General features: G+C 34.7%; 2 protein-coding genes across 2 annotated transcripts in view; one reads left to right on the top strand and one right to left on the bottom strand.

Moving 5' to 3' along the window:
• Positions 1-4,489: 4,489 nt before the first annotated feature.
• Positions 4,490-6,758, top strand: LOC110025314 (protein indeterminate-domain 2-like). Its single transcript, XM_020725729.1, has 3 exons — positions 4,490-4,610; positions 5,033-5,429; positions 5,912-6,758. The coding sequence occupies exons 1-3, from the start codon at positions 4,490-4,492 to the stop codon at positions 6,756-6,758; spliced, it is 1,365 nt and encodes a 454-aa protein (XP_020581388.1).
• Positions 6,759-10,231: 3,473 nt separating this feature from the next.
• Positions 10,232-15,888, bottom strand: part of LOC110025427 (probable protein S-acyltransferase 7) — a 31,030-nt gene continuing 25,373 nt past the window's right edge. Inside the window, exons 3-5 of the mRNA XM_020725895.1 lie at positions 12,563-12,862; positions 11,502-11,735; positions 10,232-11,045 (exon numbers count right to left, since the gene is read on the bottom strand). Coding sequence (XP_020581554.1) covers positions 10,614-11,045; positions 11,502-11,735; positions 12,563-12,862 — 966 coding nt within the window. The 3' untranslated portion in view covers positions 10,232-10,613. The remainder of the gene's footprint in view (positions 11,046-11,501; positions 11,736-12,562; positions 12,863-15,888) is intronic.

Below are 15,888 nucleotides of genomic sequence, written 5' to 3' on the forward strand. Positions count from 1 at the left end.
TATTTCTATTTTATTGGATGGATACTACTCTATTGGTGAACCAACCCCTTCTTTACCTATGAAGGACCACTCATAATGAATGAATCTCAAAATGACATGTGAGGCTTGACAATCACATGAGTGTTAAATGGTATAACTTACTTTCCGTAAGATCAACCACAAACTAGAGATGACCAACTAGAAAAAGCACTTTTATTGCCCTCACCTCATAGTAGAGCTCCTCCTTAACCTGACCAAGAAGTTGACATCCTCAATACTGCAAATTCCACACATATATCTCTCTCACTGACTTTCAAATTTGCTTGCACTATCACTTTTATTAAAATCATGATCATGCCATCAAAGCACATTATCAACTTAGAGGAAAAGTTAAAAGGCTACTTTGACAAGGATATAGGGTAACAATATAATCAAGTTCGTGTAGATAAACCCTCAATGGGTGCAATAAATCCAAATATAACAATAAATAAATTGCCAAATACCTTTCTTGAATATGACGGTAACCATATTTCTAAGAAAAAGTATGGTCTATCTAAATCTACACTCCAAACTTTAGAAACACAAAATATTTTCGGGACCTCATTCTAAGCTTAATCAATCCTATTGGGACTCGATTCAACTTTTTCGACATAATTTAAAGTCATCGAACAAATAATTTGACTAACAACTTAGGATAGGCAAGAAATTCTTGATGGATTTCATTCGAGTTCGACTGCATAGGTTAACATCATCAAACATATCCAACAAAATAACTAAAGATGGGTTTAACAATCTTAATGAATTTCACTCGACTTTGTTCGCACAGGTTAACAACGTCAAACATTTTTCAACAAAACAACTTAGGATAGGTTTAACATCTTTGATGAATTTCATTCAACTTTTTTCCGAGCAAATTAAGTCCATTGAGCATCATTAACGGGCAACATTGGATATGTCTAACATTCTTGGTGGATTTCATTTGACTTTATCTGAATATGTTAATGTCATCGAACATCTCTACCAAACAACTTAGGATGGTTCTTACACCTTTTATGGATTTTATTTTATTTTATTTGTATAGGTTAACTATGTCGAACATATCTGACAAAAAGAACTAGGACGTATCTAACTTCTTTGGTGGATTACTTATGACTTCTTTTATATAAATGGCCTCAACTCAGAAAAACATCTTTGGTGGATTACTCATAACTTCTTATATACAAGTAACCTCAAATCATTCAAACATATTTGGTGAATTATGCATAACTTCATATATACAAATGACTTCAAATTGGTCAAATATCCTTGGTGGATTACTCATTACCTTTTATATATAAAAGATCTTAAATCGATCAAACATCCTTTGTGGATTTCCCGTATTGTCTTATATATATTACACATATAAGTCAAATATCATTGGCAAATTTTTGATAACCTCTTTCATATGTGTTACTGTTGTCAAGTAATACTCTAACAAATAACTTAAGATATGTCTAACATTCTTAGTGGCAGACTTAGTTTCCATTCATACTCTACAAGACACACCCATGATTTAGTCTCTATGGGAAGCTATTAGTGGACACAATCATCACTAGAAAAATCACTTAAGAGCAAGTTGCACATAAATCCTTTTACTATATCCCTGGAAAGCACGACCTTGAGGTAGCATCAATGGAAATCTAGTATTGGACATGGTCATGATCAATAGAAAAACTCTATAATAGCAAGTGGCTAACAAAACCCTTCAAAAAATATCAAAAAGTTATACACCTCAGAAGATGTAAGTACACTCAATAAATCTCAGAAGATGTATGTCTCATATAAGATCAATGTCATTACACTTCCACTGGGGCACAATGTCTCAATTGAAATATATTGGATTTCTAAAAAGATTCATAAATACTTCGTTTTTTTTAGACAAGTTATAAGGAATAGACATTCTTACAACAACCCAAACAAGCATCAAGCCAAAATATCCAATAAAAAATCAAACAAAAACTGCCTTAATTTGAGTAGATAACAACAACCGAAAGACAACAACATCATCAATATGGCTAGAAAACAACAACCTAAATATGGATAAGCAATAATAGCCTAGACATGGAAGGAAAAAAACAACCTTAGCATGGGTAGATAACAACAGTCTGAAGGCAACAACCACAATGTGAGTATGCAATAGCAACCTAAAAGGATAAGCAACAACAACTTGAATGGAGAAGACAACAACACCTTAAGTGAGGGAAAGTAACAACATTTTGAAAGAAACTTCATTTCGTGAAAAAGTGTTGTGCTTCTCTCCCCCTCATGTTCATCCTTGCATGTAGGCCCCACTATTTTCTCATGTATACTATTGCGCTCATTTTCTTACATGCATGTACGTGCGAACCCAAACATACAGGCATGCCCAAGCACGTTAACTATCATTGCCATTGAACCACCGCTGCTCGTCCACCATTAATGTCTTCAAACCATGGCTACCCGACCTCCACCAGACAACTACTGCCCGATCGCCATTACCACCAACATTGATAAAGACAAGATAATCAAAACTCCACGGAGTATTCAAGATAACTCAAATCTCCTCAAATTATGAATTTTTGAAGAGTTAAAAATTATGTTCAATACAAGTTGTATATTTTTGGACGACGCATAGTATATCACCTGAGAATGGGGACAACTGATGTGACATCAAGAAATTTATATCAAACACAAATCTCGATGCATTTTTATAGGGATCTTCCAAATTCAAATTGACGATCATATGGGCTCCGATCTCTGCAAATTTATAGTGGAACTGACCATCTCAACAAGACGAAAAAAATAATGTAAAAATTGATTCAATTCAGGTCCAATCAAGCCCAGATTAAGCTATTGAAGTATAATCACAAGCTTTGGATTGTCAATTGAATGATCAAATAAAATCTAAATTTAACATTTCTTATAATTAAATCAAGCGTTTCGATGAGAAGAATTCAGCGATCATAAGATTACTCCATTCTGAGATTATTAAGACACCCAAATTCTTAAAAACCACTTATGATACAAATATCAACATGGACCGTTTAATCTGATGATTAGAGAAGTTATGCTCCAAAAGACCAAAATGTCCCTCCTCAAAAGGCTATAAATAAGGGAGAATGAGAGGAAGAGAAGAAGTGAAATTTTAGAGCTTGTTCTGGAGAGAAAACCCTATGAGTAATTGTCAACCTCTGTAGCCACCAACCACCATCGATCGCTAGCCTCTATACCCACTGGCAACGATCAACAACAACCACTTGTCACCTTCTACTATAGTTGATCACCGGTCGTCGATGACCACTGCTTGCAACAGTTGTAGTCATACTATCATTTTTGTTGAATTTTCTAACACTTTTCTTTTTTAGCTATATAAAGACAATTGAAGTTTTTAGTATCAAATTGTAACATCATTCTTCCTGTCCTGAGAAAAGGTCATACCCTTGAACTTATAAACATATAGTAAATTATTTTGACTGTGTCAGACTTTGTGGTTTTTTTCTCTTTCAGAGTTTTTTCCATGTAAAAATTATGGTCTCTCATCGTATCACTTTTCTTTTATCTGTGTAAACATGATCTAAGACGTTAAATTATCACTCTACTGCCGCGAATTTTCCAACACGTAACAACTATTTTTACATGCTTTAACACTTACCTTTCATGCATTGATTTAAGACATCGAAGTGTACTAAATATAAATACCAATTTTTAAGTATTAGATAAATAAATACATATGAATTGTGATGTATGAATGTAAATTTAGCCCATTTAAAAAAAAAAAAAAACTTTGTATGAGTTTATAATGCTGACAATCCATAATATATAAACTAGGTTTAATTAAATAGCAAAATCATGAAAATTAATTATTATTCAAAACATATTTTTCAACTCCAAACAACCAAAAAATCACCTTTTTAAAAAAAAAAAAAGAAAAACATTTTTGGATCTTAATTTTGTAAACCAGCATTTTTTTTTTTTTATTTCCAAAACAATTCCCATTTTTCATTATATCTAAAACTAAATAAATAAACATTTGAACACATTTAAAAAAAAAAAAAAAGTCCTCTGCCTTTCAATTATATTACACTGCATATGATATTGACTGCATAAATAACTATTTATTCTTCTGAGAGTATTGACAATATATTCTAATAAATTTCTGTTTCATAAGAACCCATCTCAAATTATTTTTTTAATTTGTGTCAAATTTAAAAAATATATATATGAACTAATTTTTTACACGTCTCTTCTGTTCCACAAAATAAAGAAGCAGACAATCATATGCTCTTCAACACCCACATAGCATCAACATCTTCATTTCTATAAAATTGAAGTTTGAGGCATTCAAATTGAATAGATATTTACTAAACTTTATTTATTTTGGTTGTATTAATAACAATATTTGTCCCTTTTGTTTTGGCTCTGCAGCATCCATTTAGCTATATATTATTCTGTCTCAGTTTCTTCTAACATTCAGACATAAGAAATTTGCAAAATGTCAGATGTTATTGAGGAAGAAAAACACAACAGAGCAGCTCTAATGGCTGCCATGAGAAAGACAGAGACAGGAATCCCTACAGAAATAAAGAAGAGAAGGAACCCCCCAGGCAATCCAGGTTTCATAAATTCATACTCCTTTTATCATTACTTTTTAATTCTGTATTGGTGCCATAAATCTGTGCATGCAAAGTACATTTTTCGTGTGATGTTAAAGATTTGAGTATAAATGTAAACGTTTGCAGGTTAAATGTGCAAATACAATAGAATTGTGTGGTGTGCATGTAAATGCCCCTTTAAATAGAAGATTTTTGATAATTCTGAGACAGCTTGGTTCATGTGTTTTATTTGAAGGTTTGAGATGGTTTACAATTTGAATTATGTATTTATGATTTTATTTTTCTTTAGGGAAAAAAAAAAGAAGAAGAATCACTTTTTTGCTAATTTAAATAAATCATAATTTTTTTATATATAATTAAAATTAACCCATAAAATATTAATATTATCATTTAATGGATTGGTGTGATGATCTTTGTTTCAGATCCAGATGCTCAAGTTGTAGCTCTATCACCAAGAACTCTTCTAGCAACAAACCGCTACATATGTGAAGTTTGCCATAGAGGCTTTCAGAGAGATCAGAACCTCCAGCTCCATAGAAGAGGCCACAATCTGCCATGGAAACTGAAGCTAAAGAGCAGCACTGAGCCTAAGAAGAGGGTCTATGTCTGCCCTGAGCTCACCTGTGTTCACCACGACCCGAACCGGGCCCTCGGCGACATAACAGGAATAAAAAAACACTACTCAAGGAAGCATGGCGAGAAAAAATGGAAATGCGATAAATGCTCGAAGAAATACGCAGTCCAGTCAGACTGGAAAGCTCATTCGAAGAACTGCGGCACGAAGGAATATCGATGTGATTGTGGAACCATCTTCACAAGGTAGAATATGGCAACAATAAGGGTTATATCAGGTTTGCTGGTGTCGGATTTTGGTCTAACTCAAAATTGACTTGATTTGAAACCGTTTAACTTGAACCAGACCCAAATATTAAACGGTTTAGAAAAACTGATCTGCCCTCAGCCCATTGACCCAAACAGGCCCGTATAACACATTTAACGTAGTTATATAATAACTATTTGCGTCTAATTCCGATTGATTTAAAGTCAATCTCGGGTTGGCAGTTCAATTTTGAGTTGAGCTTGAATTAATGAGCTAGTTTTGTTTTGATGGATCAATTTGAACCAAGTCCAAAAAACTAAACAGGTTAGGATTCCTACTGAACCCGACCTGAAATTATTTTGGTCAATCCGAAATAAAATTTTTCGATTCGAGTTCGGGTCGAGTTGGAGTGTCTGGTTAATTTTTGACACCAACCAAAATGGTGGGAATACTAACGCGGTTCAGTGTACCTTTGTTTCAGGAAGGATAGCTTTGTTACTTGCCGAGCCTTCTGCGGTGCTCCTGCCGAAAAGAATTACAGGACAGATCATGGGCTGGCTGCCATGGCTGGGAATCTCCCCGGCCAACATCAGAGACTACTTTCCCCCTCCATGCAATGCCTTGGCTCCTCAATCACAGACAATAAAATAAACATATTAGGTTCTGAAACAAATACAAGCAATTCATTGAAGTTTGTGTCTCTTAATTCTTTAATGCAGACCAGTTCTAACACACTATACAATACTGGAAGCATGTCCATGGGTTCTTCGATTATGTCAGCTACAGCTCTGTTGCAGAAGGCATCAGAGATGGGAGTCAAAATCAGTGATGAGTCCACATCTCCAGTACTTTTTGGAGGCTTTACAGCCTTCTCAAACACAAACACGGAAACCGGGATGATGCGAGATTTCGTAAACAGCTATAATAATAACGACGCTCAATGCCTCAACGTTGCAGAGGCAAGCTCTGAAGCGATGAATGCAAGGTTCGTTCCTTCGTCAGCAGGCTGCCCATTTGTTGGTGTTCAGAATATGTTTCAGACGAGTTCGAAGGGGAATGCTGATGGCTCGGGTTTTAGAACAACTACAGTTCGATTTCCATTTGGTAGAGAGACAAAGATTGATATGAACAATGGAGGAAATTTGGGCGAAGATAATGTGGGAAAGAGGGACGGTAGAATGACTCAAGATTTCTTGGGTTTGGCTGCTTCTGGGAGTATGGGTGTTGGAAGCTCTGGAAATTCAAATTATAATGAAGATGAAATGTACTCATTTCACCAAATGTCCGATGGGCAAACCATATTGGGAAAGCATATGTGGGATTACTAGTCAGCTACTTTGACGTGTTTCATTTAAAGTAGCATAAAGTTTAGATTTTTTTTTTTTTTGTTTGTTTGTTTGTTTTCTGAACATAGAGAGTGTTTGTTTGTTTGTTTTCTGAACTGAACATAGAGAGAGCTCTTTTGTATGCTTGAGTATTACATTTATGATGCAATCAACAGTCACAGATGTTTCTGATACAGAAGAATTCATCTAACTAGCATTTCCAACAAGTATGTTAACTTCAATCTAGTTTTACTGATTATTCTAAAGATGAACTTATCATTTGATATTGGGCTCAATTAAGTCCGGACCCTTCACCAATTGACACTTATTGGACCTAGCCTAGCCTATGATGGACCAAGCCTAGACTAGGCTTAGCCAAGTTTCACTTATTGAGTCAACTTAGATACTTGACATTATACATACCTTCTGTAGCTCATCACTACGTTTATCTGTATGCCATCATCACCAACCTCTTCAACATCTTTGCTCACTTTTGCTCTATCTCCACCTTTCACAACGTAGCCTATTCTTCAAGTGACATGGAAGACCATTCTTTGCTTCCACTAAACCTCAATGAGTTGTTTGTGACGAGTGCAAATACATTGAATTGCAAGTTTTTTTTAGATGTTAGTTATATAAATAAAAATATTTGAATGGTACGGACACGTTATCAAAAGCTAGCATCCCAAATAGAATTTTTTGCACATTAACTGTTTGGTGAAAGATTTGCTGCTAAGGAGTCTTACTTACAACTAACCCAACATAAAAGTACATTTTGTATCTTCATAAATAAGACGGTTAGAAGTTTTGAGGATTGAATTTATTTCTTTTCCTGTTTTATATTATTTTCTTTATCTCCAAGTAATTATTAGGAATTGATTAAGTCAAGATATAGATGTTATATTTTATTTCCTGTTATTTCATTTTTCTTGTCTTTACTATTCTAGGATTCATGTAAGGTATATTTATACTCTCTTTTCATAGCAATAAAATAATTCCGTTGAATTTTGAAAATCAACATGGTATCAAAAGCCTTGAAACAAACCCTAGAGTCTTCGGCGGAGGAGAAGATCCCCTACAGCCGCAAACTCACTTTCCCTGCAGGACCTAGCCTCCTAAATTCCTTCTTGTAGGAACTAGCCGCCAGAACACTCTCCCTACAGGCCATAGTCATCGGAAACTTCCCTCCCTACGGGACCTGGCAGCCGAAACTCTTTCCTGCACGAACTAGCCGCCGGAATTCCCTCTCCGCAGGCCCTAGACGTCGGAAACTTACTCTCCCTGCAGGCCCTAGTCGCTGAAACTCCTTCCTGCAGGAACTGGCTGCCGAAACTCTCTCCCTACAGGTTGCTAACAGCCGGAAATCCTCTCTACCAGCTGGAAAACTTCCTACAGGCCGCCAATTCCCGCAGGCTTCCTTAGTGAGGACACATCTTCCTGCAGTCTTTCCGCTGCATCTAGTTTATCCTTCCTATTGGCGCTTAAGTTCGTGTAAGAAGCTGAAACTTCTAACAAGAACTCCAACCACAAGAAAATCGCAAGAAAAAAAAAACAAGAGTTCAGACCTCCTTGGTTCATATGTTGAGTGTTCCCGTGCTACACTTATTATTGCTTCTATTTCTTCCTTCGGAACTAATCACGATTTAACTGGGATGTTCTACCCTCTACTGATTAGTTCCATGGGCATTATCATGTGTTTGATCACAATTCATTTTGCAACTGACTCTTTTGAGGTTAGAGTAGTTTAAAAAATTGAGCCTGCGCTTAAGATGCAGCGAATAATTTCCACTGCTCAGATGACTGTTGGGATTGCAATTGTTAGTTGGCTGACACTTCCATCTTCGTTTACTACCTTTAAATTTGGTGTCCAGAAGTCAAGAACTGGGAGTTGTTCTTTTGTGTTGCAATTGTACTATGGGCTAGTATTGTGATGGGATTTGTTACCGAATACTACACTAGTAATGCATAAAGTCTTCTGAAAGGTGTTGCAGATTCACACAGAACTAGGGCTGCCACAAATGTTATTTTTGGACTTTCTTTGGGATACAAATCTGTCCAGATTCCAATCCACGATGTGCAGGATCACTGGTGGTAGAGAAACTTCTGATGTGGAAGACGTTGGAAGATCTTATGGGCTTGTTAAAGCTCGTGGTGCTGTAAGACCAGATGGTTGGGCTTACCGCTTTCCTAGAACAAACACAACGACTCTCTACTACCGGACAGCAAGCATGTGTGAGTCGGAGCCTCTAAACCGATCAGATCCAGAAAGCCATTATGTCATGCAACCTTCCCTGCAAGTATTCTTTCTTTTGTTTTTCGTAGGTCATACCCTGCAACTTTTCTTGTAGGTGCTCTTTTTTTTTTCCTGCAAGCCATATATTGCAACTTTCCCTATAGGTATTCTTCATTTTTACAAGAAGGTCATACCCTGCAGCTTTCACTACAATTGCTCTACCTTTTTACCAGCAGGTCATACCCTACAGCTTTCCCTGCAAATGTTCTTTCTTTTGACCTACAGACCATACTCTGCAGCTTTCCCTGCAAGTGTTGTTCTTTTTTTTTTTCCACGGGTCATACCCTGCAGCATTTCTTGCATGTCTTCTTCCTTTTACCTGCAGGACCATACCCTGCAGACGTTCTTTCTTTTTTTCCTGCAAGTCATACCCTGCAGCTTTCTCTGCAAGTGTTCTTCCTTTTTACCTTCAGGCTATACACTGTAGCTTTCTCTGTAAGTGTTCTTTTTTTTTCCTGCACGCCATACCCTGCAACATTCCCAGTAGGTGTTCCTCTTTTTTACATGCAGGACCATACCCCACAACTTTACTTGCAAGTGTTCTTCTTTTTTACCTGTAGTTTATATCCTACAAATTTCCCTTCTTCCTTTTCCTAGCAGCCATACCCTGTAGTTTTCTCTATAGGTTGTCTACTTCCCTGCAAACTTCCCTGCAACATTGCCGGTAGAAGTCTTTTGCATACCAACAGACACTGCATAAACTGCAGTAAAAAATAACCATAATCACGAAAAAATATCCCTAAATGCTCTTGGATTGATTACCAGTATGGGATGAAGACTTCAAGTTCTACCTCACAAAGGATCTTCCTCGGTCGTTGTTTGATGATTCCAAATTTAAGTTGAACATGAATGACATCTATGTTTCAACTTAAAGGAGAGTGTTAGAAGTTATGAGGATTGGATTTATTTCCTTTCCTATGTTATGTTGTTTCTTTTATCTCCAGTAATTATTAAGCATTGATTAATTGGAGATATAGGTGTTATATCTTTCCTTTCATTTTATTTCCTTTTTCTTGTCTTTCCTATTTTATGATTCATGTAAGGTGTATTTATACCCCATTTTCAAATCAATAAAATAATTCCGCTAAATTCTCAAAATAAATAAAGACATCAATTTCGACGGAAATTACAACAATATGACCGTCAAAATGTCTAAAAGTCCATTTCTAAGTGGCTAAATTTGAAGTTAAATTGATCATGCAACAAATTGGAGTGCATTTAAGGGGGAAAAGAAAACTCACCGTTAAAGGCTATTTCCAAGTTGCTAGATTATTGATCGGTCAGTCAACAAGAATGGCTAGAAAAAGAACCAGCTTTTTGAACAAACGCTGCACAACCACACATTATAGACATTTGCAAACCTTTGAATAGACATTTGTAAAAAAAAAAACCACCAAGCAAAGGTGCCTCACAAAATAGCCCACATTCTCTTGTGCCAATTGGATTACTTGTCGGATGATGGCTAATCCAAAGTAAGAAGAATGCTGAACAATTCTAAAATTAACACCCATAGTATAAATTGACGTTGAGATTTCAGGCTCAATCCTACACTTCTTTTCAGATTTTCAAACATTTTCTGTCTCTGTAAATCCAAGTTCCATTCCAAACTCACCAGTTAAACCGTCTATATCAGATGCTATTTCCCAGTTGCCCTTGTGACTACCCCAGCTTGCATGCAGGGTCTGTGTGTCAGATCTCTCCAATGCAGTAAGAGTACTTATCTGGCTTTGTACATCTTCAAATTCCTCGGCACCTAAAGCTGGTCGCTTCCCACCTAACTCTATATCAAAATTGTTTTTAGTATTATCAGGGATGATAGCTTGTCGTTTGGGTAAGGAAGCTGACAATACATTTATATCCTCCTTAATCTTTGCTCGGAAATCGTTCTTCGATGTGGGAATTGAAGAGAAGAAAACTTCCTTGAAATTTTGGGCACATCCTTGATTATATGGATTCATCTTACCATCATAGCGATAGCGAAAATTTTCGTAAGTAGTCTGCACGAGGCATAAACAATGTTGAATAGACAAATACCAAAAATAAAAAAACAAAAAGCAAAAGTTTGATTCAAAATGGGATAGTGCTGAGTCAGACACATTTTCAACACCACTAGCCTCCACATATGTTGAACTCCTTGCCAGTACAACAGGTCAGATTACCAAGGAGGTAAATATCAAAATAGTTTCCTAAATCTTTGCAGCTGATCATTTTAGTCCCAATGCCAATTTAGTCCCCGACTTTTTTCATAGATGCTGAAATAGTCCCCACAAAGTACTATTTCAGCCCCAATTTAAAGAATATGAGGACTAATTTGAAATTTTTATAGACAATAGGACTGAAACAGTCTCATGTAAATAGTCGAGAGGCTATTTTGACACTTTACTCTGATAGTAAGTCATGTAACTGTGTTGACTTTATAAATTATAGTGCATTCTGAAACAAAAAAAAGTTACCTGATTGGTGCAAATCAAGTACATGTGGAAGACTGTCAACCCTCCAACAAACCAAAAAACTACAAATGTGTATATTACGAGTATGCCAGAAATTGGTGACTTCTTAAGTGCCTCCCATAAATCACACTCATAAGCAACCATGAACTTCTTGAGGCTAACACAGCAAAAAGTAAGGACATAGAGACATAGGATTGTTGTTGAAGCAACAAACATAACGAAGAAGCGATAATTCCTCTGCCAAAAAAAAAAATACAAAAATTAAAGCAGAATATAAGGCTTGTAAGTTGTAGCTACAAGCATGAACAATTAGGTTGCATCAGTTATTTAATCTTATTCTTCATGAATATAAATGTAATTGAAATGTCCACTATCCACCAAAGTAAATGAAAGAGATTGCTAACGGTATATTAAACATTTAAAGAACTCAAATTGTTTAATATATTGAACAAAAAATAACTTAATACCAATTAAGGAACTAATCTGCTCAGCTCCCATTTCATATTCTGAATACAGCAAGGTATGAAATTTCCACAGCCTCAAACTACTATTATTCCAGAATATAAATGTCTAAGTGTATTTATATGGTAAGAATCGTGGAAGCTAAATTACCCTACTTAATGAATATAAACATTTATGTAAGGGGCATTTACATACATAGCATACAGTACTTATGCATTCACATATCTCACACCTAAACTTTCGTATTTACACACATAACGCTCAAATCTTTCATATCACATAGCAAATAGCACTATTACCATCTTTTAAAAGTGAAAAACACCTTTTCAAGCAAAGGTTTAAAGCACCAAAGTGTTATGTATGTAAAGATGAAGGTTTGCGTGTGAGATATGTAAATATATAACAATTGTTTGCTGCTTATGTAAATTTTCTTTATGTAAATAGCCTCTAAAAGACATGCAAATTCAAAGTGAAATCCACATGTATAAAGATGTTCAACACTAACAAATCCATTTTATCTCAAACTGGAACCAAATTTCAAAACAGATTTCCTTCACCTTATAAAGCTAGAGTGCATCGCATATAAAGCAAAAAAAAATCACCTTTCCTATACACTGCCCCACCCAAGGACAGTGATGATCGAAGCGCTCAACACAGTTATTGCAAATCGAGCAATGAGAACACCGTGGAGGCCGATACAGCATGCAGGTTTGACAATATTTGATCCTGACTAGAACGCCATTAATGATAATATCTTTAAAAGGAGGTACACTTGAGAGCCCGCCATGGCTTCCAGTCCACGACAAATTTGAAATATTGTCATCTTCTGGTTCTGGAGGACGTGTGTTACGAGGAATGATACCTGGATCTCGGCTAGATGTCAGGAAAAGAAGAACAATGTCCTGCAATAGTAGATCAACTCTTATTATCATTAATGAACAAATCATAATATAGTGCCATGACAAGAATACTTTTAGGTCTAGATAATTATGGACAAAAAACTCGTATAACTTTAAATTAAAAGAAAAATGACATGGAAATAAGGTGATAACTCGGCAATTTGAATCAATAAAAATCCTTTCAGAAGTCATAGAAGGCTAGGTCATTACCAACATCATTGATATATACAACAACAAAAAATGCTACCTCGCAATCTTTCTTGAGAGCTTCCAAGCAAACCCCAATCTGCACTCTATATCTTTCCACTATTTCTCTTAACAAAAAAGAAAAAAAAAATGCTTAAATGTTAGATCTTTCTACCATGAAATCAAATCGCTTCTCCGAAAGTAAAAAAATTATCTGAACTTAATTTCTTCACTCTCTCTTATAGCTTCATTTTTTGACTCATAGAGTTTATTCCCTTAAAGCTAGCGTAATCTTCAACGTCTAGTTTGTTCTTCTATATTAGTACCAAAATAAATATTCTTCAATTAATTTGCATCCTCTTCTTAATCTTAAAATCCTTTTATTAATTAAATCACTGTAAGTCTCCGAATATCCATGGGTACCTCATTTCGACCTAAAATCTTACTTGTATGCATATTCTTCAAAGCCAACTCCACTTTTTAAGTCAATCTATAATGCATTTAAATAAACTGTTCATAATAGCCTTTCTTTGAAATTAAATTTTCATCTTGTTTGATGCCTTTATTCTTAATCTAGATCTTATTATACTTATTTATGATGCAACTAATATGATCGAAGTCTATGAATCTTTAGGGTTTAGGGTTTATGTAAGTGGGGTCATCTACATAAATTCATTTTCTCCATTGTGTCTTACTGAGTGTCATATTTTCATTTAATTCTAATAGATTAAAATCATTTTTTATACAATATGCCAAAGTCTTTTTAGGTCTACCTCTACATTTTTTACCATAAGTCAAATCTAAAACATCCACTCCCTTAACAGGATCATTAAATTGTTGATGTTTAATATGATCAAATCATTTAAGATGACTCTCTAATCTTGTCTGCCACTGGAGCAACACCAACCCATTCATTGATATATTTGTTTCACAATTTATCTCTAAGTGTAAAGCCACTCATCCACCTAAGCATTCTCATTTAAGCAACACTTAACTTAGTTTTATGCTTGTCTTATATAGGCCAACATTCTGCACCATAAAGCATTACAAGTCTCACTACCATCTTATAACATTTTCCATTAAGTCTGTGTGGTACTTTTCTATCACACAATAGGATGCTAAGAATAAATCAATAGAGAAAAGAAAACATCTCTATTGGAAATAGTATGGGCACGCTGCATAGACCTGACTTTAGAGAAACTTGAAGATCTGCCCCATACAATAAATTTAATAATCAAATTTCTCTAAAGGCAAACACGACATTAATATAATATGTTCTATATCTTTCATGAGAAATTTTTCTAAAAAAAAAACTCCTATGGTCCGATACAAAAAGATTTACTACAGTTTATTGGACTTTAAAAAGCATGTTAGAAGTGAGGTAACCATTAGAGATTGTGTACACTTACACTCAATGGTAGCTATACATGAGCAAAAAACACTAAGAAAAAAAGTCAAAAAATTATTTTAAATGAAATATTTTGGTCTAGCAGCACATATGCACTAACAATTATAAGGACACTAGTTTAAATTTTGAGGATAGTGGATTCAGAGAAAATTCAGTTATGGGTTTTATTTACAATGCAATGGATAAGGCCAATGAGTTAATAGCCCATAACTTAAGAGAATAGGAGGTCCATTATAGAGAGATTTGAGGCATCATTGCTGAGAAATGAGAACTTCAACCCACCATCATCTGTATGTTGTTGGATATTTTTTAACCCTTAATTTTAATATGTTGTAAACAAGCCTACCAATCTTAATATCAAATTGGGGTTATATCATTGCATATAAGGATAGATTGTAGACTCAACTGAGAAAGCAACTGTTAATATGCAACTTGATCCATTTAAAAATAATAAATATTTATTAGAGCTGCAACAAGCTAAAGATACTATTCCAAAATAATCTCCAGAAAATTTTAAATATTTAATGTGTTTATTGAAATGAAAAATGAGTCTCAAAAATTAGAATTTCTAAGTTCTAATTTTAAACTAAACTGTTTTTTTTTTTTTTCAAATATTGTTGAATGGAGGATCAAGTTTGGTAATGACACTCCAAATTTATAATGTTTTGTTGTTGAAAAATTGACTTGAATGGTCGTCATCTGTGTGAGAACAGTCGGAACGCATATAATCAAATTCATACAAAAAATTAAAAATCATCTAAGAACCTTCAGAATGAATTCTTTGATATATATTTTATGTAAAAAAAGAAACTGAATGATAAAAATATTGAAAAAAAGAGTTTGAAGGAAGACAGGGATCTCCTATTATGTGAAGATATGTCATCAGATGATAAGTGGATTGTACATGATGTTAAGAAGCTCACACAATCTGAATTACGAGAAAAAAAATCTAAACTTTGATTTATTTGATGGAAACAAAAACAAGGCAAATACATCAAGCATAAGGCAACAAGAGATAAATAAAAAGACATTTAATATCCATAAAAATTCAAGTAATTGAAGTTTTCTTAAAATTTAGTAAATATTCTAATTTCTTATTAATTACTAGTGATTAGAGAAGAGAAAGATAGTTGAAATTGAAGAAGAAGAGGAAGAATGAGAAAACTTGGATTCGATTGAGGAAGTGATACTGAAACTAGGTGGAATTCAGCGGAAACACGAAAACAAACTTTTATTAATTTAGAATTAGGGTTACAACACGACATAAATAGGAAAGGATAATACAATAAAAATCGAACCCCTGATTAGGACCCGAAGATAATATCCGAGGGCGGTGATGGTATCGACAAGGTGACGAGGGAGTGTCGGCCGTTTTTTTTTATTTTTTAGCTTCGTGGTTTGAAAAAAAAGTAGTGATTTTGTAATTTTGAAAATA

Source organism: Phalaenopsis equestris, unplaced genomic scaffold, assembly GCF_001263595.1.
Source record: "Phalaenopsis equestris unplaced genomic scaffold, ASM126359v1 Scaffold000297, whole genome shotgun sequence".
NCBI classification, from domain to species: domain Eukaryota; kingdom Viridiplantae; phylum Streptophyta; class Magnoliopsida; order Asparagales; family Orchidaceae; genus Phalaenopsis; species Phalaenopsis equestris.